Source organism: Danio rerio, chromosome 2, assembly GCF_052040795.2.
Source record: "Danio rerio strain M-AB ecotype USA chromosome 2, GRCz13ab, whole genome shotgun sequence".
Lineage (NCBI taxonomy): Eukaryota > Metazoa > Chordata > Actinopteri > Cypriniformes > Danionidae > Danio > Danio rerio.
In genome coordinates this window covers 21,841,385-21,866,573 of record NC_141022.1, presented here as the reverse complement: position 1 = coordinate 21,866,573, position 25,189 = coordinate 21,841,385, and the positions used below count along the sequence as shown (strand labels likewise).

Sequence of the window (25,189 nt, the reverse complement as noted above, 5' to 3'; positions counted from 1 at the left end):
GATGATATGCCAATCATGATATGGGGACGGTTAGGAGGCCATGATGGACAGAGGCCAGTGGGCAGATTTGGCCAGGATGCCGGGGTTAAACCCCTACTCTTTTTCGAAGGACATCCTGGGATTTTTAACGACCACAGAGAGTCGGGACCTCAGTTTAACGTCTTATCCGAAAGACGGCACTCACTGAGCAGTGTAGAGTCCCCGTCACTATACTGGGGCATTAGGACCCACACAGACCGCAGGTTGGGCGTCCCCTGCTGGCCTCACTAACACCACTTTTGGCAGCAACCTAGCTTTCCCATGTGGTCTCCCATCCAGGTACTGACCGGGCGCAGCCCTGCTTAGCTTCAGTGGGCGACCATGTGAGAGTTGCAGAGAGCTAGCTGCCGGCTAATATGCGGAGATATGCATCAGAGAAATACAGACAGATCTCTGTGGCTCTGACACACACTTGGGAATGGTGGGCGGGGAGATAAGCTGCAATGATCATTCATTTATTTCCTTGTCGGCTTAGTACCTTTATTAATCCGGGGTCGCCACAGCGGAATGGACCGCCAACTTATCCAGCACATTTTTACGCAGCGGATGCCCTTCCAGCCGCAACCCATCTCTGGAAAACATCCACATACACACACTCATTCACTATGAACAATTTAGCCTACCCAATTCACCTGTACCGCATGTCTTTGGACTGTGGGGTAAACCGGAGCACCCGGAGGAAACCCATGCAAACGCAGGGAGAACATGCAAATTCCACAAAGAAACACCAACTGAGACGAGGATCGAACATGGAAACAGCGACCTTCTTGCTTTGAGGCGACAGCACTACCTACTGCATCACTGCGTCGCCTATGCTGCAATGATCTAACAGCTTAAATTTTCCAGTTTTAATAAGGTATAATGCATAATCTGATGAGATTTTTATATTAAATCTTGAAAAAGGGGGAAAATAGGTCCCCTTTAATTTATTGTTCTGTCATGGACAATAAACAGATCAGTCTACATCACTTCCCAACCTGTCAGTTCCTTCTATTTGTAATAGAATACGTGATGCCACCAAGAAGGTGGATCTGGCAAACGGAGAAAGAAGCATTCGCTACCAAAAGGAAAGAAAAAAACACAAATGTGGTGTAGATAACTGAATAAAGTAAAGAAAATATGCTCGGATGTTTTGGATAAACATAGGTGCTGCAGCAGTTATCATCCTTTATACAAAACAAAATGATTGATATTTGCATCCTATTTGACAACAAATCAATCCCCACAATACTTTATGTCAAACTGGCCCCCCCCCCAAAAAAAAACAGCCTGATAGTGCGTAGTCTTAAACTAGCTTTATTTAGCTTTTTATCAATGTGAAGTTGCAATACATTTCTGGACATTGTTGTACCCTACCTATTCTTCATAGTTCATGTAAGCTAAAGGAAAAACCTTGCAGGAGCTTCATTCATAAAACATACATTTGCCCAGAGTCTGTCAGTGACCTCAGCCCATGTTATGCAATGTGTTTTTATTTTTATTATATCCTTTGTCCCCAGTGGTAACACTCTGACTCTTGCGTAGGCAGCACTTGAAAACATCCTCTGCGGGAGATCGGGAACATCAGGTAATTTAGTCCTTTATGTAGATGAATATTTAAAAAAAAGCGCACAACATTTGACACATTGGATTAGTTAAAAGTGAGAAAAAAACATGTGTTTCGCATGAACTGAATGGATGAATAAAAAGTATTTGCCCACAATTTGCTTTGTGCATGCTTATTACCTTATAATGAGCAGCTGAGATGAGATGTTCTGGGTCGTGTTATTGCTAATGCACCACACTTCCTATTGTGCACTACACAACAATGGATTTTTAAGGATCAAGCAGACTACATTGTTCGGTTGACTATATGTGTTTATTTGCTTACAAATGCATGACCCTGTTAGCCATTCAGCGTAAACACTCAAGTATCATGAGTCTTTTAGACCTGGCCTTCTTACTCCAATGATTCGTCGCCTTCAATCAGACCCAAATTAGTTTGAATGGAACAAGCATGAATTCGGCAATGTAACCAGAGCCCAGTGTTTAAAGATGTATGAAAAGCCTTGAGGAGAAATAGAGTCTCTGTTAACCCATCTCAGTAACAGTGAAACTCTCATACAGTGATCTACCTTCGTGAGTGTTTGTTGTGTAAGCAGGTTTTAAAAGGGTGTCTGTGGGACAGACAGGCAGGCTGGGTGGGGGGGCTCCACCTGCTGAATGAACGCGGTCAGTATTGGGGAGTACCATGGGCTACGGGTGGGCTCAGCCCTGCTCAGTATAGTAGCAGGTTGCATCATCATTGGAGTGTCAAAGGACTGTGATGCTGATGCTGTGGGGGGCATCTTCCTTGGGGCCGGTGGGCTCGGTAAGTTGCAATCTTCCCAATATTTAGATTTGTGTTTATCTGACACTGGTTTTCCAGTGATTGGTTTATTTGTACAGCCTGATATTATAGATTAATCATGTAGCCCCAAGCCTGTATGACTTCCTTTGGAACACAAAGGAAGATTTTGGGCAGAAATTCCATGCTACTCTTTTGCTCACAATTACACAGATCTGACCTTTTTTATGGAGACGCTGCTATACATTCTGTTGATATTGTATTATTTTTATTGCCCACTTTGAGCAAGATTAAACTGGCATCTCTACTATGAGAGGGAGGTGCACTAACATGGAAGACCACAGCCTCTATGTTAGTGTCTAATGCACATCTTTAGTCCAGTGGAGTGAAGTTTATCCACACAGGTTTTACTAGCTACCGCCCTAACTCATCCCTAAATCACCTCACTAAAGACGAATCCTATTTTTACCCTGTTGGTTTATGTGAAAGAGAATGGGTGTCTTGATTTTTTCTTGGTTAAAGGGGTTGGGGTTGGTGCCAGTTCCAGATAACACGTTATTTTAAGATTCTTTGAGAAAACCTTACAAATGAACTGGTATGGGAAATGTTTTTGAATACACCAGCTACAGTAGAAACATGGCTGCCCAAGTAATCAAGGAGACCCAATGTAAAACATGGAAATAATAAGGGTTTTTACTACAAACAAGCATCTGTTTTTTTAACATGGTTAATGCTCAAGGTGGTGCAGTAGGTAGCGCTGTCGCCTCAAAGCAAGAAGATTTGAGCTGGTTTGAGCCTTGGCTGGGCCAGCTGGCATTTCTGTGTGGAGTTTGCTTAGGCTCATTTCTTTTCGAACAATGTTAGGCCCCGTTTAATGAATGCGTTTTCGTTTTAAAACGCATATGTTTTTCTACGGTTACGCCATCCACCCACACAACGCCGGAGTTTTCGAGTGCCGAAAATGGAGCGTTTTGGAAATGCTGGAGAGGCCGTTTTTATTCTAAAATACTGCTGCTCCGTCTCAGTGTGGATGGGGAAAAATAGAGACATCTGAAAACGGAGCCGGGGCTGCTGACATTCGCATATCTGATTGGAGCTTTTCCTCAATATTAAGTCGCCGATTAATGTTACACACAGTTCAGTCCTGCATCCTCTCCTTGTAAATTCAGACTTCGCAAGTTTAATCAAGGCTGCAGTCTCCCCCTCCTCAGTTTGATATGGAAAACAGACTACCAAGGACACAGGTAAATCGTCAAAGGGAACAGTGTACTTTATAACTTCATTCACATCACCCTGGATACGTTGTTTCACTTTCACAACAATAAAATCAAAACATGATTTAAACTGCCTATTTTCATTTTTATATTAGCAGCTTAACAGACAGCAGAAATGTTGAGGTGTTGTGCTGCATTTATGAGCGTCATCTTCACTGTGTGGATATTTATAACAAAACGGAGTCTATAAATTCACTGCCTCCTTTCAATTTCAGTGAAAATACGAAACATGCCTTCTCTTTTGCTGAATATCAGTTTTAATAACCGATAATGGCCATTATAAAAGTATAACATACAATCAGTTCATACATTATAGGAAATAAAGGCAAGCGATCAGTCAATATACAGAATGTAGGCTACGTGGTTACATTAGTTATTAACCTATCTTTGCGTCTAGCCAAAACACGTTACCTGAGAACAAGTAATAGATTCCAATGACCAAAGTCGGGGAATGACGTTAGATATAGACAACAAGATGAATGAAATTTAAAGATCTCATCCTCTGGCATTAGTTACTAGTGCATCTTTTAAGGCCAGGAAAGTGATGTTAATACATAGCTCTTACTCGCTGGCTTCCATTACAACCACCTCTAATCAAAAACTATATCCGGGTCACGGCACCAAGTGCAACCCATCTGGTTCTAATTGCCCCACAAAGAACAGAATTAAACTTATGCTTCCAGCATGAGCAATCAATATAACAGTGACTCTAAAGACTGCAGGCTTTAGCGCCAGTGACTTGTATGTCTTTTGCAATCGCTGAAGGGAAGTTTTGTTTTCTTTTAGTTGCAAGCATGATTGGAACTGGCATCACAAAGACCACATTCCTTTGCAGTTTTCACTCATATACCTTGTAAGTATATAAACATATAATCCAGGTGAGTGTTAAACTCGTACTTTATGAGCTCCATATTACACTTCCCCCACCCCATCCCTCAAATGTGTTGTCACAGCACCAAATGCAATCTCTCTGGTTCTGCATGCCCTACAACTTAAGAATCTAGCCTTTTATGGGAAAGAGTGTCAAGGTTTCTCAGTGGTTTCCCCCACAGTCCAAAGATATGCACTACTGGTGAATTGGGTAAGCTTGTCTGTAGTGTATGAGTGCGTGTGAATGAGTGTGTATGGTGTTTTTCAATACTGGGTTGCAGCTGGGAATCCTCTGCGTAAAACATATGATGGAATAGTTGGTGCTCTGAAGACTTCTGAAATAGAGACTAAGCCGTAGGAAAATGAATGAACGAATTTTATGGGAAGCATCTATCAATGACGCTAAAGACCACAGACTTTAGCATAAATTACTTGTGCACCTCTTGAGGTTGGAGAATGAGTTTGACCCAAATAACTTGTACCAGACGGTCTCTGTTAAATTATAAATTCTCTTGTATGTTTGGGCAAAAACACCATAGAAATCTGAAGGAACATATCAGCACTAACATTTAGATTAATAGTAGTCTGACATTAACACGTTTTATGTTGGCAATTACACTAGAGTGTGTGGATTACATCATTTTTATTTTGGGTGAATTATTTTTTGAATTTGCTGGATGAATCTGCAGGGTTTGGTAGGTAGTGCTCTGCTGCTTCAGTGACTATTCCCCAGTGCATGACTCTTTTGCATATCATGCATTTTTAACACTACATCTAATCTCTGCTCCATATCAGCACACTTCTATCTTCTCCACTATTATCCCTTGCCTTTCCACAACAACAATATATTAACCCATATTAACAAGAATATTGGTAATTTTTGCATTTTTCGATATGCTATAGAGGTTTGCTACCGAAGTATCACCTGGAGTTATTCACTGTTGAGGTTCGGTTAAAAAAAAGAAGCTCATCCATCATTTGATCCAGCTCTGTAATCCAAGCCACCTGCTTACCATGGTGGGTATGTAATCTACACAAGACCCTGTCACAATAGAGCTGAGCAACAAGCCAGCTGCATTTCATATTGTGTACTTCTAGTAGTTAGAATTACCTCTACATACCCTCGGAGATGGTATGCTGTGCATTAAAGTTACTGTCATGTCAAGTGATCAATCTGATTGGCATCTATAAGTTTAATTTAGAGCGGATGCCATGTTTATTAGGTGCAAGACTCAATAAAGCAGACTTTAAAAAATCATTATTTCCTATTTGTTTATAATTATTTAGACAATCTTATAACATTTATAATGTTTTGAATGTTTGATATTTTAAGCTTTTAGTGTGTATTGTTTATTAGCTTAGCATATTTTAGCATAACATTAGCATTTTTACAAATCAAATATTTACATTTAATTTAAGCTTTACTCCAATAAATGAAAATTAATTGATTCTTAAAGTTTAACCTAATGTCCCATCAGTAATGATATACAGCCATATTGCACTGCTACGAGTGTGATATTGCTTATACAGCAGTTTGACGGCATAATCGTGTATATAAAAAAGAAAATCAAACACAGAGAGTCTAAAAACCCTTTGTATAAGGAACTACTTTCTTCTGCCATCAGAAGAAATCGTTGCTACAAATGTCTTTTTAGAGCATAATGTCTAAAGCGATGACAAAATAGGTGATTTTGCACACATTTTAAGATTATAAGACTCCACAGACTATTCAAATAAAATAGTCTATTGTTGCACAAATGTGTGAGCATAATGTGTGACTTTTCCACTGGCAACATTATCTATTGTAGATAAACTATTAATGACAATACTACCGTTTACAAACCACAGTGGCACTGCCAGCATTTTGGAGGGTAACACTTTATTTTGATGGTCCATTTTAGTATTAGTAGACTGTTGCTTAATATCTGCTGATACTGCTCTTTCAACTATAAGAAACTTTGCAAGTACATGTCAACTTACACTAACCCTAACCCCAACCTAACAGTCTATTTATAATCTAATGGGAATTAATTGGCATGTAGATGCAATGTAACTTAAATCAAGAAATGGAACATCAAAATAAAGTGTGACCTTTTGGAGTCATAGTATCGCGATAATACCGCAATACCGGTAAACTGTGCTACCATTTATTAATCATTTCCTGTTTACTTTGGGTGACGCGATGATGCTGAACATGGTCACTGTTTCGAGCCTCGGCTGGGTAAGTTGGCGTTTCTCTGAGAAGTTTGCATGTTCTCCCAGAGTTTGTGTGGGTTTTCTCTGGGTGCTCCAGCTTCCATACGGTAAAGGTGAATTAGGTAAGCTAAAATTGACTGTAATGTGTGTGTAAATGAGAGTGTATGGGTGTTTCCCAGTGATGGTTCGTAGCTGGAAGGGCCTCCGCTGCATAAAACATGCTTTGTAGAAGTTGGCGGTTCATTACGCTTTGGCAACCCCAGATTAATAAAAGCACTAAGCCCTAAAGAAAATAAATAAATGAATGTTTACTTTGTTTTCTATTATGTTCACCTGAGCCTTGTTTTTTTTTTTTTTTTTTTGTTTTTTTTACGGCATTATGGAAGAGAAGCGTGAAAGAGAAGAGGCTGACAGTCGAACCGCCCCGGGAGTTTTTGGCCTTCCCTAGCTGCCACTTCCAGCAGTGGGCGCTGGACTGAACATGTCTCATTCTTTTGGCCCTTGGGTTAACTGGGCTGCACCGCATTATCCTTCCATGGTGTACAAAAATAGAAATCAATTTAGATTTTTAGAAACTTAAAATGTATTTGTCATCAGAATTTAACATTAGTAATTTAGTTATCTACTATTAAATTCTTTTTCAATAACTTACATAGCAACATAACATTAATGCAACATTACAATGACAGTACAGTGCCAGCCTTAACTTCATAAATTTGTTTGTTCGTTCATGTTTTCAAAATAATAAAATAAAATTGTTAAAATCTTTGGTTGAAGCTGTCTCATCAAGATATTGTTGGCATGGATGCACAAATAAGTTATTAGTGCATGGACATCTTTACTGCCAAATGGGACCGATCAATTGCGGCAGCACACACTAAAGCATCAAGCGCTCTGATGGATTAATAAGTTTGGGGTGAGTTAACAGGGAAAGACTGAAGGAGATTAGAGGACAGAATTCACAAAGAAGAGCCTGAAAGAGAAAACTGTACGAATGAAGCATACACAAGCAAAGCACGTGGCAAAGGAGCCCTCCGCATGCAGCAATCGTGCCAGCCAGTGGCCTCTCATGAAAGAAATTGGCCAAAACACAAAGCCAGCAGAGGGGCCTCGTCCTTTTCAAACAGGAATTGATTCACAGCTTGAATAGTAGGTTCATAATCAAAATCCAGCACAGTGTCTGCAGTCTATGACAGTCTCGCCATCAGCCTTAGACCTCTGGAAACACAAGAGGACAGAGAGAAGACAAAGAGCTCAAATGCACACCTTCACTTGCAACAGGAATGTACAATACACTTTGGGAAAGTATGCGAGAACAAGTGACCTGGGTTTAAGTATAACCTTGCCATCTTTTAATAAATAAACTTCTTTATATATCAGGCAGTGGCTCTTAACCTTTTGACCCTTAAGTTTTGTCATTATTAATACCAACGTTTGGCAAATATAGTCCTGCAGGACCACTTTCAAGCAGATTCCAGTTTTTTAAAAATCATACAAACCTGAAAGATAAAAAAGCAGAGATGCTCATCACTGGCCAAGTCACTGTCTTCTCGTGAATCCATCAGAGGCTGCTGTGTATACTTTTTCAGACCTCAAAAAGCTTTTGCGAGTGCCATCTGGCCTGCTGTTTTTGTGTAAATCCACCAGAGGCCGCTGTTGACTGACTGACCAATCATCTGACCCACCCCCTTGCCTAAACCCAACCAACAGTGTTTTCAAAAGCAATCCAGAAAAAAAGAAAAGCCCTTGCGGCTGCCACATTTTTACCACGTTTTCAGATCTTACTATGTTCTCACCCTGTTAATGACTTGTCTATTTTATTTTTTGCTTTTCTTTTTAACTGCTTTCTGGAACAGTTTTTCACCAGACTAACTAAATTGTTGCCGTCAACTCCTCTCTGCGTCTTTAGTCCACTAACATACATTCTTTCTTTAATTAAAGAAATTTCACTTACAATTTTATACATTAAAACCACACCATTTTAAAGAAAACATTTTAAAACATTTAAACCATGGCGATTTCCAGTTCATTTCTTTAAAAACTTCATGTTTTGTCCATTAGTATTTTGTGCATCTCTCCCTGCATGTTCTCGTTTTTAAAATATGCATAGTTTTTCCACATATCCCTTTGATTTCATTTTAAAAATTTCCCATACATCCATCACAATTTTCGCTTTTTTGCCAATATTCTCCTTTTCCACATTGCATATTTCATCAGCATTAGAAACAGTAAGGGTGTCAAATTTATTTGTTTCTTCAGTGCACCGCGATGCAGACGCGGACAATTTGGTCTCGTTTCAGTAATAATCATTTATCTCATATGCTCATATAGCTTACTATGGCAAGGGAGGCAAGCATGGGTATTTACAACGCTCCAACTACTTAAAACCCAGAAGCTGTGCACAATTTAACTTCGTGTGTGTTTGTTGGACAGTCTTTCACTGACACTGAACAGCAGAAGCCCCTATTTCTCTGTGATTGAGAGAATAAAAGTAAACTCCATTTCTCTTTCTTGCTGTAGCCCATTTGACCTGCTGGGGTGGCTTTTCCTCTCCTCTTGGCTGTTGCAACAATAGTTCTGGAGACAGACACAAGCGCATGTTTTTCTCCAACGTGCCTATCAGGGATCAGCTGTGATCACCATTTATCAGTGTCACTCATCTGTGTGGAGGAGCCAATCGCAGCTCTTTCTGTTGAGCGCATGACCAATCAAAGGGGTGTAAAAACTTGATAAACAAGGCTCAGCGAGTGAGATATTTAAATTTGTTTATTTGCTATATACAGTTTATACACCTGACTGTTTGTATTAAAGGACAAAATTGTATTACAACTAGTATATAAATATAAACATATTTATACATTTAATACAAGAATTGCTGTGCTGTAAAGAAAATATAAAACTGTGTATGGAAGGCATCGTCAAGGCACCGTAATGCTCCGACATATCAAATTGAATCGAATCAATAGCATGGGAACCGTAACCGAACCGAACCGTAAGACCAGTGTAGGTTCACAGCTCTAATACACAGGTTTACAATTTTCTTATTTTTATTTTTCTTATTCCATCCCAACATCACCACTTTGCTCCATTCAGTGTTGCCAAAAAGGGCGGTTTTGTATTTTGATTGTGCGGGTAAATAATGACATAGGCGGATAGAGAAATTTGGGCAGTTTTGAAATGACGCGCTCCCCAGCCCCAGACACCCCCAATCCCCCGGTCTTAACTTATCACCTGCTTATATTCACCTCTACAGAACCAAATCAACACCCAAAAGAGGAATGATACCACTTTATAACCGCTCATGATAGCCTACAGATTTCTGGACGATTGTTTTTGCATTTCGATGGGTTTTGGATGGTTTTTAGGCAGGAATCAGTCAGCTAATGCCGAGTTCAGACTGCATGATTTTCAAAGTAGTCGTGTCACAGATGTTTTCACACTGCATGACTATCTGGGCTAGCGTCTAGTCGCTGCTTTGTTTACACTGCAAGATGGATCGGCGACAGGGACATTCACATTGCATGACTTTACTATAGGAAGAATCGCCGACAACTTCGTCCAAACTACGTCTCACAGCCAAAAACATGTAGTATATCTTTTGTTATTAACTATATAACGGTAAAGAAGCCTTTAATGGGGTAGAACATGTACATGTTTGCTCACCTGGGTTTAAAGGGAATTAGCCATTTCTCCTCAATGTTGATAGTGAACTAATTTCTTTCTGTATGAAACGTCAAACAGACACAGTTGCTCCTGAGTCCTGTCAAACCTCCACCAGGTTTTTCCTCCATTTCGTGGGTCCAAATAAACCGAAAAAGAGCGCTTTTAACTTCTCCCTCAGCCTCCCCCTGGCCTGCAGCAGGTATACACACACGCACACACAAGTGAAAGCTTCTCTCTCATTGGCTGTAGGCGATCGCTGATGTTATTTCAGTCAAAACTCAATTCACACGCATGATTTAAATCGCCAGATATTTAGCATGCCAAAAATCTCACAGGCATCGGTGACTCATCGGCGATTCTCTAAGATTGCGTCTTTGAAAGTTCATACTGTGTGATTGTCACTCACGTGCATGAGCAGCGATTTGCCTGTGATTTCAGGCATTTGTCGGCGATTTCTCAAAACCTGTCAGCGAGCCAAAATCGGGGCTAAAATCACGCAGTCTGAACTAGGCATAATCTGTCAACACTGGCTCCATTCCGTTTTGTTTTCATCCCAATTAATTTTTTAGTAAAAATTTACAATCTTTTAAAAACAATTCCAATTCTTGACAATATGAAAACATATGAAAAAAAACTTCGTTTTCTTTTTGACATATTTTACACATTCCATTTTGTTCCATCGCCATCTTACTTAAAATTGAATCTGAAAAGATTGCTTTGAGCCTTATTAAAATTCAAGGCATTCAACTTTTATTTCAACACAACTTTCTTTCATGTTTTGCCCATATATCATTTGCTTTAAAATTTTTTTTTTTTTGCTGCTCTAATGTACATGGCGAGCTACTGAGAAAACTGGTAACATCGGAACACAAGGTAATCGGTTAGCTATTCGTGTGCAAAGAAACAGAGGCCATTTGGGGCGTCATACTGCCCCGTAGCATTCATTTTAAAGATGAAATGTAGCCATACGTAGCTCTGGCTACATATTCCGCTCTCTCCAGAAATGTATACGTGGGTACGTTTTCACAATGAGCCTGGGTTAGAAATGTATACGGGGCTATATTTTTACAATGAACCTGTGTTGGTTTTAAATCATCATATGAGCCATAACTATTAAGTCAGCCTGTATGTCCATGATATATTGCCTTGGCTAAACTCTAGCTAATTAGATGGCTGCTGGTGAGTCATAAAGCAAAATAAATTGACAATATATGCTTTAGGGCTTTTGCATAATTAGCTGTATATTTGAGCCACAGGTGGCTTGCTGGGTTCACACCAAACACAAAGCACATGCAAAATTCTGTCTGACGGTTGGCTAGTTGCACCGTTGATGCAATTAACAGTGCAATTCAATGCTGTCTGTTTGGTTAAACCTAGTGGGTAATATGCACATCATATTAGTACACATAAAGGATGACAACAACCTCTGTTTTTCTCTGTTTGTGCTCTGCAGGTCTCCTCATTTCAGTCTACCCGTTCATACGAGCATGGTTCAACTTCCATCATATACTGCCCAATATAGGTGAGATTAAACATTATTATATTATAGCATCTGTAACACTTCATGGTTTTGCACAATGCAGAATTTAAGATGTTTTAAGACATTTTAAGATTCTTAAATTTTATATTATTAACTTTTATTAAGATAATGTACTGGGAAATTCAACAGGTAATAGAATAAAACAATTTTCTTTTCCACTTAGTCCCTTTATTAATTTGGGGTTACCACAGCCAAATGGACTGCCAACTTATCCAGCATATGTTTTACGCAGCAGATGTCCTTTCCAGCTGCAACCCATCACTGGGAAACATCCATACACACTCATTCACACATACAGTAAGGACAATTTACCCTTCCCAATTCACCTATACCACATGTCTTTGGACATGTAGGGGAAACCATGCGAACACGGGAAGAACATGCAAACTCCACACAGGAACGCCAACAGACCCAGGCAATTTAAGTATACCAGTTACGTATTATATATGGTTTTATTGATTATTTTGAGAATTTTGTGGATTCAATTTTGAGGAAGTAGAACATTAAAAAGAACACAATCTACTGTGCCAATCAATTAAATTTAAATACTTTATTTCATTTAACTAGAGCGGTGATCTTGATTATGTTGTTTAACATTAGATTAGTTTGCTTTGTGATGATAAGAGACCATGTTGGACCACTCGGGCTAATATGACAACCTCTAATTTTCTCAGGCAACTTCAGAGTGCACCCAATGGCTACAAACTCAAATCCAGCCCCTGAACAGCCAGCGGCTATTCTCACACGAGAGGGTAAGTGCCTAATCCATATGGAGACGCACACACACACACGTACACCAGTCTGACAATTGAAGGCTGATTTCCTATGACACCATTTTAAAGTGAATATATTTCTCAGGGTCAGTGTAGAGCTGTCCGCGGCTTCTCATTTACACTCTCTGTGGCCTGCCGGATATAAGTCCTGGGTTGTGTTTCAAGCCAATATAAAACCTTTCTATTAGGTTATTTCATGTGAAATGGCATTATGGGTTTAATCGGTAATATTAAGCTGCAGTTTCAATGAAGACATTCTAATTGTATTGTTTCATAATTGCTCCAACCCTTGTTGAACATAAAGTGCACAAATTGTGCCTCTTAATTTTGTTTTTGAAGGTCTCTCTAGCCCTTCCCCTTAGCCCTACCCTTTGTTTTGAGCATTTACGTGAAGGGATAGGGGTGTCCCAATTCTCTTTAGCTTGAAGGCATAGGGCTAAGGAGAAGAGTTATGTGCCCCTTGAAACAGAGATTTTCCAGGACCACACTCAAAGTGATTATTCATTCATTCATTCATTCATTCATTCATTCATTCATTCATTCATTCATTTTCTTGTCGGCTTAGTCACTTTATTCATCCGGGGTCACCACAGCGGAATGAACCGCCAACTTATCCAGCAAGTTTTACGCAGTGGATGCTCTTTCAACCGCAACCCATCTCTGGGAAACAAAGTGATTATTTATAAACTAATTTTGAAGGGATCAACTGCATGATTGTCCATGGCTGGTTTCGCATTTGCCTACGATTGATTCAGCAATCAGATGATTCCTAACTCACTATTAATAACCAGTTTCTTATTTTAGTATATTTGTCATGATCCTTAAAGTCAGTACATGAACAAACTAGTATTTTTTGTCATTATTACGAATTTTGACAACAATATAGCATATTTTTTAATACATTCATTACGTTGTTCGTGTTTTACCATCATGCTTCAAAATAATTTTAAAAATATAGAATTTTGCTATAATCCATAATAACAACTCCTGTATAATAGTCCCACAACAGACTCGAATACACTGTTAGAAAAGTCTAGTGGCAGGGAATGACCTTTTTACACTGTCTGGTTTAACGTTAATGTTGTTTTCTTGTGTTTACATAGATAAATATGGCCACAGTGTAAATGTGCAGTACAGTTACAAACTTATTTCTACATTATATCATTATAATAACTTGATATTGTTGCCTTTAGTGATTTCATAAAGATAAATACCAAATAATGCAACTGGAATAACTATATAGAGTAACTCACCATCGTCAATCTCATATGAAGTCAGAGATCACAATGATGTATGATGATGTGTGCTGGCAGGCAGGTACGTATTGTAGTGGTATCTCATTTCTTAGGGGCACATTTTGATCCCATTAAAACTCTGTTTCAAGGGTCAAGAGGAAGGGGAACAAAACTGAAATTGGCATTGGGCCTTAAAATAAGTTTCAAGAGTTCAGACTTGATTATTGATAATATTGCAAGTTTGGCATGCTGTCCCAGTAAAGAGCCCTGAGCTCAGAAGATCCTTAAGCCCGGGGCTCCCTCCCATTTCATTGGGAGAGAGGGGAGTCTGAGCTCAGGTAGGTCTTGAGAGCTTTGTTTACTCTGCCTGTTTCTTGATTATTAGGGGTTGTCACAGCGGAATGAACTGCCAACTATACTAGTATATAGCTATGCAGTGAATGCCCAGCACTAAAACACTTATATATTGTAGCAATTTAATTAATTAAATTCACTTATACTACATGTCTTTGGACTGTGGGAGAAAACTGTAGTACCCCAGGGAAACCCACGCAATCACAAGGAAAATATGTTAACTTCACACTGAAATGCCAACTGGCCAAGCCAGGACTCAAATCAGTGACCTTCTCGCTGTGGGGCAACAGTGCTAACCACTGAGCCACCGTGCCACCCCTGTCCTGGATTCATCTAGGAAAGAGGGGGAAGAGTAAGGGTGGATGAGGGATTCTTCGAGGTGAAGTAAATTGTGATAAGGTAAGATAAGATCTGGTTATTTATGTGCACTTGGATTCATCTGATTGGTAAATCATATGATAGCTAATGCGAGGCCAGCCGTGGTCAATCATAGGCATGTGATCCTCATAAAATTAGTTGTAATTAGTAAACTTCACCTATATCCATCCAAGTTCGAAAACACTATTCTTTTATTTTAAAATAAGCCCTTTTCTCTCAGTGTTTGACACAATGTTCTTTCCAAGAGTCTACTCTGCTCTCATTGGTCAGATGGCACTGTCTGTTGTGATTGGTCTACCACCTGCAGAGAAACAAAGCTCATTATATCTGAATTTAGCCTATGGAAACTTCCTCCACACTTATACAAAACTGACATTATGCATATTTGTTTGTCTATCATTGGATTGGAAGTCACTTAGAGTTCTCCGTAAATTCTGAAATTTGAATGGCTTAAAAAAAAAAAAAAGATTTCTTTTTAGATTTGTACCTAGTTTCTATGATATAAAACTGTCATTGTATCCTTATGTCTGCCTTACAGTAGCCTCTTTAACTTGTCCTGTCCTTGATGAAATAACCAACTGCTTAAAATGGATAGAGCAAAGGCTTTCCTCTAGAGGACCAGCTACTCTTACTTTATTGGTGGGATGTCCTCTTGAGAATTTTGATGAAGATTGTTTAGAACTAAGTCATCAGGTCCCCTGGAATGAAAAGACACTCAAGGTGTTTTTGAAGAGTGCTTGATGAGGACCTGCTTAAGACTATGCCACTGGGGATCTCCAGCTGTTCACTTATGCACTACATAGAGTAAGGCCCATATACACTTTAAAAGAAATCAAAGAATGAAATAAAATCTGCCAGAATCTAAGTTTTTTTTAGTTCTATTTGGCAGTTCAGAACAGCTCACTAAAGCAAACATTTGTGGGAGTCCATCAGTTCCTCTTTAGTTGATCTTAGTTCTCTAAACATTCATTGATTTTTTTTTTTTCGGCTTAGTCTCTTTATTTATCAGGAGTCGCCACATGAACCGCCAACTTATCATATGTTTACGTAGCAGATGCTCTTCCAGCCGCAAGCCAGCACTGGTAAACACTACTTCAAAATTAAAACTAGGGAACAGGCAACTTGGCATTTTGCAGCGGTTTCATTTCGTTCGGTGCAACAGAAATGTGGCTTAGAGAAGACTTTACGATTAGTAAACTGTGAGGAATTAAAGCGCAGTTAATAGTGAAATCGGCTAATCCTTGCATCCCTATTAACAATATCAGTGCATTGTACAAATAGCCTTTTCTATCAAATGTTTTCAGCTGTCCACACCACTCGCTTATGATGACTCACGCTCTGTGCTGCCTTTAACTGCAGCTTGTGCTGTTATTGAACAGACGCACGTAACTTCATAGCTATAGCGGCTGTTTGTCGACTGAACTAAATTTATTTTTGATGTCTTGGTCACACTGTTTGGAGGGGCAGAACAAAGTGCCTCGGGTTCTGGATTCGGCCCGCGGGCCGCCAATTGAATAGCCCTGCCCTAGACTAAACTTGGGCCCTTGGACCAACTCACCCCAAAGTGGCTACTTAGGGCGCACTCGCACTAGGCTATCCGAATTGTGCCACGGTACATTTCCCAGGTCGTTTGACAAGTGTGAGTGCTCCGAATCTGGCCCAGGCATGATTCAGTTGGCTGGCCCTGGCCCGGTTGGAAGAGTTGTGCAAGAGCGCGGTTCCGTTGCCAAACTGAAGACACAACTGTACTTTTAAGGAACTGTTTCAAATGGATTTATTAATCATTCTTACTTTTCAATCAGCACAAACTGTCATAGTTTATGAAAGATGTAAACCCCTCACTGTACATCAGCTGCCAACTTCAGCAAACCTCCTAATACCTGCAGCATGTGGACTTTTATGAGCGTCAAAAGATCTGTTCTGCAAAATATTTTTTCTGCATGTCATGGCATACTGTACCAAATGACAAAAAATGATAGAAAATTATATAACTAAAACAATATACACTGTGCTGAGGAAGAGCGCTGCTCTTGCTAAGTGAACAGTCACATCATCGATGACGTAAGCGTGCACTGCATTTAAAGCAACCGTGCCAAGTGAGAGTACGACCTAAGTCACTCTGACACTGCTCCCCCCTGTCCCCCAGCTTTAGCCTTTTGCACGGATTCTTCATCTCTATCTTTGAAATAGGAGTGCCCATAGATATAAAACAGATTAAAAACATAACTAGGCCTAGTGGACCTTTTAAAAGCTTTTGTAGACAATGGATTTGCCTTTCAGTGTTTACTGAACAATAACATTTCTATTAGTTATGAGACCTCACCAGTAATCAGCTGACAGTGACAATGATGTCTCGGTAGTTCAGATTCGCAAATGAGCACCATGGCTTTGGCCTGAACCCTGACATGGGTACTTTTAGTTAGGAAATGACTGCAGTCATGAGATGGGCTGCCAGATAACCATGTTCATTTACTCAAAAAGCTTACTCACTGCCCTGCTGTGGAAATTACATTGGCACTTGTCAATCCCAGCCGGCATTGTCACTCATGCACTGTGTGTCCTTGCTGCCTCCTCAATAGCCATTTCCTCCTTCAGTCCACACATCTGTTCCTGCCCCATACGTCATGCACAGTTGTTATAAGATGAGTAGATTTTATAATTTGGAAAAGATGAAACTAATTTGATATGATGCCCCATTTCCTTCAGCTTATTTTCATGTTTATTTTATGCACCAAAGACATTTATGTTATCAGGCTTTATATGAATCCAAAGTGTTCTTTGAAATTGTGTGCATGTGGCTTGGCAGCTAAAGGCTGTAAAAGTATGATTATACACTAAATTCTCACAGCCATTATTATGCCCCCAGAGCACACAGCAGTCATGCGCTGAATCATGTCAACAGGGACGACTGACCAGCAGTCTCATATGTTTGTTTTTGTCTGTGTGTATGGCCCTTTTTCAAGACAAAGCAACAACAACAAGGCACCCATTATAAAATCTTAAAATGAGCACTGTATATACAAACCTGTCTGTTCCATTGTTTATTGTATTCAAATAAAAACAACAATGTTATAATGATATAATAATAATAATTCATTATGTTTGTCGTAATAATAAATGATCGTATTATAATCATTGATTTCTCTTACCTACCACTTTGCTATTACTGGGTTGGACCCTCTTTTGTGTTCAGAACTGCCCTAATCTTTCAAGGCATACATTCAACAAGGCACTGGAAATATTCCTCAGAGATTCTGGTTCCTACTGACATGATAGCATCATGCAGTTGCTGCAGATTTGTCGGCTGCACATCCATGAAACAAATCTCCTATTCTACCACATGCCAAAGGTGCTCTATTGGATTGAGATCTTGTGACAGTGGAGGCCATTTAAGTACAGTGAACCCATTGTCATGTTTAAGAAACCAGTCTGAGATGAATTGCGATTTATGACATGGCACGTAATTCTGCGGGAAGCAGTCATCAGAAAGTGGGGACACTGTGATCATAAAGTCATGCACATGGTCAGCAACAATACTCAGGTAGGCTTGACACATCAATTGGTATAAATGAGCCAAAAGTGTGGCAAGAATATTACACAATTACACCACCACCACCATCACCAACCTGAACCATTGATACAAGGCAGGATGGATCTATGCTTTCATGTTGTTGATGGCAAATTCTGACCCTACCATCCGAATGTTGCAGTAGAAATAGAGACTCATCAGACCAGGCAACGTTTTTTTCAATCATCTATTGGCCAATTTTGGTGATCCTGTGCAAATAGTAGCCTTAGTTTCCTGTTCCTAGCTGACAGGAGTGGCACGGGGTGTGGTTTTCTTCTGCTGTAGCTTATCAGCCTCAAGGTTTAATGTGTTGTACATTCAGAGATGCTCTTTTGCATCCCAGGGTTGTAACAAGTCTGGCGATTCTCCTCTGACCTCTGGTACCAACAACACATTTGTGCCCACAGCACTGCTGCTCATTGGATTTTTTCCCTTTTTTGGACTATTCTCTATAAACCCCTAAGATGGTTGTGTTGCAGCAGACCATCTTTACCATGTTTACATGCCTAAATGGATTTAGTTGCTGCCATGTGATTGCCTGATTAGAAATTTGCGTTATTGAGCAGTTTGACATACTATCTAATAAAGTGACCAGTGAATAAAACAAATAAATTAATATCTTTATTGGGGTTGCCACAGCTGAATCGTGGCAAAAAAAATAAATAAATAAAAAATCACATTGTTGCTTCTTCTGTCTCTCTAGGGACTCAAAGTCAGCTTAATGTAGAGCGCTCGAAAAGTCGTATGGGGACATTCGTGGAGACAGCAGCTTCAACAGCCGCCGAGGGCTCACAGGATGACGGGTGAGACATGCGCTTACAGTCTAAATATATTACAAAACAACACTCAATATTACCAGCAGCACAGGAGCTTAAAACGACTAAATGCTAATGACTTAATACATCCAAACAGCTTCTATCCTCTGTAAATCATTTTGTCATTCACATACTCATAACTTTGCATTAGTGGTGAGGTATACCAGGCGCAAATTAAACTCACACAAACGCGTACGTATACTCCCCTCATTACATTGGCAACACAATGAATTCCCTCTCACAATATGGCAGTTTCTCTCTAGGGCCTGAGAGTAATTTGATTCTTCTCGCAAGCAGCGCTGCCAAACAGCCCACGTCTTTGTGGTTCACAACAGTAACGGAGTGATTGGGATTTCCACTTGCTTTGAGAGAGGCTTTTTTCGCTTCCCTATTGGGCTCGCATTATATTCAATCGCTGGAGCCAATCACTTCCAGGACGTTATTTTGATTGACCCTCTCTGTGACATTTTTATGGTCATATAAGAAGCACTACAGAGTAGCGAGATTGCCCCGTTTTCCACCAGCGTGAGTTGCCTTTAGAGTTTACATTCTGCACATAGATTGGAGCCTGAATGTCTCTTCTGATCTTTAAAAAATGGAGAAAGGAAGGTGTTGACAGCTTCCCATTATGAGCTTATTGGTCTCAAACCAACAAAGAAGTTGCTGTAGATGTGGTTGTCATGGCGACTTACACCACTGCCTTCACTCATAATGTCATATATGTTGCAAGAGGACTTGGCTCTGCCTATTCAACTTAGATAAGTGAGCACACACGCTTATCCTGTGTTAACGTGCATCCAGTGTTGTGTGTTTTTTTTTTCTCCTCTAGGCCTTCAGCTGATGTTCCAGATATCTTGGGCAGGCGAAAGTTTAAGTCACCATCTTCTGATCAAGAATAATGACTGGATCCAGGAGTCTCATTAAAGAGCAAACAGTATTCATTTCACTATAAGCAAAGCTGATCTCTGCTTACAGCTCATTACAGTGTGCAATCTGATATCACACATATAAACAGTGTGTCTGATATAAAATGAAAACAGTGTTTGATGAAAGCGGGTTGAAAATCATGCAGAAGCAACAGCCATGTTAATGAAGAAAGAAAAATTCTGTCATTATTTACTTACTATAATGGTTGACATTGGGGCTGGGTAATGGGACGGGGTGGGGGGGGGGTCCAATTCCATTGACATATCAGAAAAACAATCTAGTGCTCTGTAGTACTTGGTTATTGCAATAAAAATATCAATTGGAGTGTCATAAAGCCGTGTCAATCAGCTCCTCCATCAGTAGATCAGTCATATATTGTCCCGTTTTCACTGATTGGGATATTATGGTACAGGTCGGTATGGGTCACCTTTATCAGGGTTGCGTTTCCACTGCCAAAATGGTACCGATAGCATGTACAACAGAAAGTTTTAGTTTACGTCATTTTCGTTTGAGAATAGCATATTAACATATCATATGAGAAGCATTTCTCATATAAATACTTGTGTCTAAATGTTCATTACTAACTTTTCTATGAACATGACTTAATTATAACTGCAGATCAATGATAATTACAAAAATTAAAATAGCCTACTGTAACATCTGCGATTATATAAAATAAATAAACAAATACAACATATACAGTATGAACACATACAGACCCTTACAGTCTCTGATTGGTTATAAATAACCGAAAAACTACACACATCATACATTTAGTCGTTATTTAGGTTCAAAAACCACACAAAGCATATAGCCCATAGTCAGTGCAAACCTCTAATCTGCATCTTTAGTGTTCACCAGCACATGGCAGTTTGTTCATGTTTTAGGTTGCTGAAAAAATAATTTGCGCCTTTGTTTTTTTGGGCTCCTCCTTTGTTTTTTCACGCTTCAATCATGCGTTTGTCCATTTTTTAAAGGATTGGATGTCAGAAGAATTTTAATAATCACATGCATGTTATCATCATCAGCTCAAGAAGTTTGTTATTTTAAATATAGACGCGCACATTTTCTCTCTCTGTCTCTCTCTCTCTCTTGAGAAAGCGAAACTGCTTACGCTTTAGTCGGCCTTGTAAATAACTACGATGCACAGGAGAAATTCTGCTCTTCTGCTTGGCTTTGTGGCTGTTTATCATGACGATGACAAGGTTTGTTTAAGCTTGGGTCGACCATGGCTCTCTATGATATGTATATTATTATGATGTAATGTCTCGGCTGTGTATTTAAAAATGGTGCTTCCTTTGTTATCATTCTCCTGCTTGTGTATGTGCTGGTGACGTTTCTTTGTAAACCAATAGCGTCAATCTTTAGCTCTGCCTGTTTTGGTACCCTTTTGTCATACAAAGGGTACCCAAAAAGTGGTACGGTATGGTCAACTTTTTGGTTCCTTTTGACAGTGGAAATGGCCATAAAAGAGTACTGAACCGTATGGTACCGTACCACTTATTAGTGCATGGTTAAGTTTAACTTAATGGTTAAGATAGACTTGACTTTCACATGATCCCACATCTGTCATTAAATGGAGAACAAGAATTGATGATCAGTTCAGCCAATCACTGACATTTCTGTTAAGCTTGTGAAAACAGAACAGTCAACCATCACTTGGCTGATATTTGTCATGCTAGATATTTGTTTTTTGTGCAGTCTGTTCTTTTGCTGATCATCATGAGATCACAAACCTGTTAATGAGCTTATTAACTTGCAATTTCAATCCACTGCAAATACAAGCCTCAGACTATATTTAGCGACAATTAAATCTTTAAAGTGAATGCTACGGGGTGGTATGATGCCGTTCCTTTACGCGAGAACAGTTGAACGCTTACCTCCGTATGGAAAGTTTTTCCACTGTTACCAGTTTGTCCAGTGGCTCACCATATACATCAGCGTACTTGAGACTCAGAACAGAGTTAACCACGACAACGGGATTTGAGTCTGGTGAAAAATGGTTCCAGAAAGCAGGTAAGACAAAAAAAAAAAAAAAAAAGACAAAAAGTAAAAGAAAGAAGTAAATAACAGGCTGGGAATATTGTAAAATTTGAAAACATGGTAAAAATCAGGCTGCCATAAGGGCTGTTTATTTTCTGGATTGCTTTTGAAAACACTGTCAGTTGGGTTTAGGAAAGTGGGTGGGTGCTGGTCAATAGGTGCTTTTGAAAACACTATCGATTGGTTTAGGGAAAGGGGAGGGTAGATCAGTTGATTGGTCAGTCAGTCAGTCGACAGCAGCCTCTGATGGATTTATGCAAGATGGGTATGCATGAATGGCACTTGGGAGAGAAATTGGAGACTTCAAAAAGCCTACACAGGACCATCTGGTGGATTCACAAAAAAAATAAAAATAAAAGAATAATAATAAATAAATAAATAAATAAATAAATAAATAAATAAATAAATAAATAAATAAATAAATAAATAAATAAATAAATAAATAAAATAAAATAACTGGGTGTATTTGGCACTCTCAGGAAATGTATATAGAGGTATATTTTCTGAATTCCCCTGGGTTGAATTGGATGAACATAAATTACAATAATGTACAAATGAGATAAATTGTGTAGTGTACAAATTTATACAAAACAGCCAGTAGAGTCAAATAGAAATGAATGGCCATGAGACTGCATTGGTTGAAACAACCCAAAATTGTTTAGAGTGTAAAGAATATATTTTGATGAACTGGTCATGCTTAATAAATGAAAGTACATTTCAAAAACTAGGCTGGGGTCCAAACATCATTTTTAAGAGAATTTTGTTTACATTACCTGTTTAAAAGAGCATCTGGAACATAATAAACAGTCAGTCAAATGTACACATTTGACAAATGCATGTGTTCATTGATCAAACCCATGATTACTTAACTACTATTTTTAGATGCTCTACCAATCAAATAAGACAATTCACTAACTAGGCACAATGCAAATTGTCTTTGTAGGGACCCATACAGATTGGAGTACAGTTTGCCTCATTATGACCCACCAAATTCAGTTCACTGCTATTTACAAATCCTTATCTGTGGCCTCATGGAATGAAGTGTCAGTCATGTGCAGAATCTAGCTGACAGTCTTTTTTGTCAGGTACAGTACTTCTAGTCTGCTCTTTTTTTTGAGTCCCTGTGAATTCGGACACACTGTACTACTCACATACAGTATTGTTTTTTCACCAACTTTAGGAATACTTATTTATGAATTCAATACCACCACATATACTAGCAACAGAAAGTTTCAAGCATGGTCTTGGGATTTAAGAAAGGGATTTAAGAAACTGTGAACGTACTAGAGAAGACATATTTTTAAGAGTCAGTAGGATGCAGCTAAGTGCTCACTTAAGTGAACACAACAGATGGTTTCCAGATAAAGTTATCTTTTAAGTCTCTATGATATCTTTAATGAAAGTAACTTTCCCTTATCCTTGCTATGACATCCATTCTTTTTTTCGATGGCATATTTTTGAGGAAGAACAATGCCAAACAAGATCACAGCAATAGCAAACCACAACCAACCACTCACAATCAGATTCTGATGGACTACATGAAGTCCCAGACATTTTTTTCTTGTGTTTGTGTTGCCAGATTGGGTGGTTTTGAATTTCATTAAAAAAAAATTGCATAGATAATTTTGGGAGGTTTTGAAACATAAATTTGATATGGAACTTACAGTATATAACAAAACATAACTGTGTGCTCCTACATTAAGTTAGTAAAGACCAGTGCATAGTGCAAACCGTGTGGGCCTCTACAGTGCCTGCAAGAGGAGGTGAAGGAAAGTTGTAACAAAATCTGACTCCCTGGACAAATCTGTCTCCCCTTTGCGTGCACGGCACGCGCATCACGCTGCTACTACAGTTAAACTCACAGCGGTTTATCATGACACTTTTATCTATCTTTATTCAACAATTAACAGCAAGAACAAACTTAGAAATTTTGCCTGACTGACAAGCAGCACCTAATTATGTTCAAAAGAATTTAAAACGCCAAATATAAACCATGTATTCCCCTTTTTCGAAAGTAAAACATATTCTAATAGGTAGTGTAATACACACACCATGAAGTGCATTGTGTGGGTCAGAGGGGGCAGTGTTTCAATGTGATCCAGTTATGTTGTGGTTCTGTGACTGCTGATGTTGGTTGCTGGATAATTAAAAAATTATACCAGTTAAAGTACAAGATAATTCAGATTGAAATAAATTAAAATGAATCCAAATATCAATCAAATATTTTGGGCATTTTTTTGTGCGTTTGGATGGGTTTTGAGCAGCTTTTGGGCAGGAAAAGCTATATCTGGCAACACTGTCTTCTGTGCAGCTGTTTCATTATACTGTACATGACGCAAGACATAAAATGAGAGAGAGAGAGAGAGAGAGAGAGAGAGAATAATTCTGATAAAGCCAAATTCTGATAAATCCAATTCATGTAGGTTTAAAAGAGGTGAACTGTGCTTGAATTGGCGTGACAGATTGTAGACTTGGAAGCAAATGGCAAACTTAAAAAAACAACAACAACAACCCTTCAACACGAGGCTTTTATTATTATTATTATTAATATTATTATTATTATTATCAATATTATTATTATTAATAAGAATATTAATAAATATTATTTGAATATTATAAAATATAAACTTGCAGTACGTGATCAGCCTAATCTGTCGTCTAAAAAAACCACACCTCCTGAAATCGTGAACGCGCACATTAAAGATGACAGCAGACAACCTACTGAATCATGTCAAGAAAACTTTATAGTACTTCATAATACTACAATTCTGAATAAAATCTGTATTATGTGTAGCACGTTTTAAGTTGTGTGATTAGCAAGCGAAACTTGTTGTAATTTGCAATATTTCATGCATGTGATTATCGCTGGTCTCACTCTCTCACATACTTTGTCCTTAAGCTTGGTTCTGCATTGAGTGATTGGCCTGACCCACGGCTCATGCCTTGTGCGTAGCTGTGCATTTATACTTCTGCATGCTGTTTGTGTTGCTCTGCAATAACACTTCCCAAAACACTATAGCTGACAGTATTTTTTTATGTTCCTTTGTGTCAAGTTTCTTTGCGGGTGTTTTGTTTTTTCTGAACACTACCTTAATGTACAAGTAGCTCAAACTCACTAATTTTGAGGCAGGACCCAGTGGATGTGCAAAAACTTTAATAATAAGGTAAACACAAAACAATAGTTTGCA

General features: G+C 38.9%; 1 protein-coding gene across 3 annotated transcripts; it reads left to right on the top strand.

Moving 5' to 3' along the window:
* Positions 1-2,062: 2,062 nt before the first annotated feature.
* Positions 2,063-22,340, top strand: kncn (kinocilin). Of its 3 annotated transcripts, XM_087238547.1 has the most exons (6): positions 2,123-2,389; positions 4,426-4,492; positions 11,822-11,890; positions 12,583-12,660; positions 18,920-19,019; positions 19,861-22,340. In XM_087238547.1, exons 4-6 carry the CDS (start codon positions 12,603-12,605, stop codon positions 19,928-19,930), a joined length of 228 nt encoding a protein of 75 aa, XP_087094673.1. In that variant the 5' UTR covers positions 2,123-2,389; positions 4,426-4,492; positions 11,822-11,890; positions 12,583-12,602; the 3' UTR covers positions 19,931-22,340. The 3 variants fall into 3 exon arrangements, with proteins under 3 accessions (XP_087094672.1, XP_087094673.1, NP_001121849.1); XM_087238546.1 differs by lacking the exon at positions 4,426-4,492 and having other exon boundaries at positions 2,063-2,389; NM_001128377.1 differs by lacking the exons at positions 2,123-2,389; positions 4,426-4,492 and having other exon boundaries at positions 11,751-11,890; positions 19,861-20,288.
* The last annotated feature ends 2,849 nt before the right edge of the window (positions 22,341-25,189 follow it).

Coding starts and splice junctions, on each gene's coding strand:
- kncn (XM_087238546.1), top strand. CDS start 2,242: ATGAACGCGGTCAGTATTGGGGAGTACCATGGGCTACGGGTGGGCTCA. Junction 2,390..11,821: donor CCTTGGGGCCGGTGGGCTCG/GTAAGTTGCAAT, acceptor TGTGCTCTGCAG/GTCTCCTCATTTCAGTCTAC. Junction 19,020..19,860: donor GAGGGCTCACAGGATGACGG/GTGAGACATGCG, acceptor TTTCTCCTCTAG/GCCTTCAGCTGATGTTCCAG.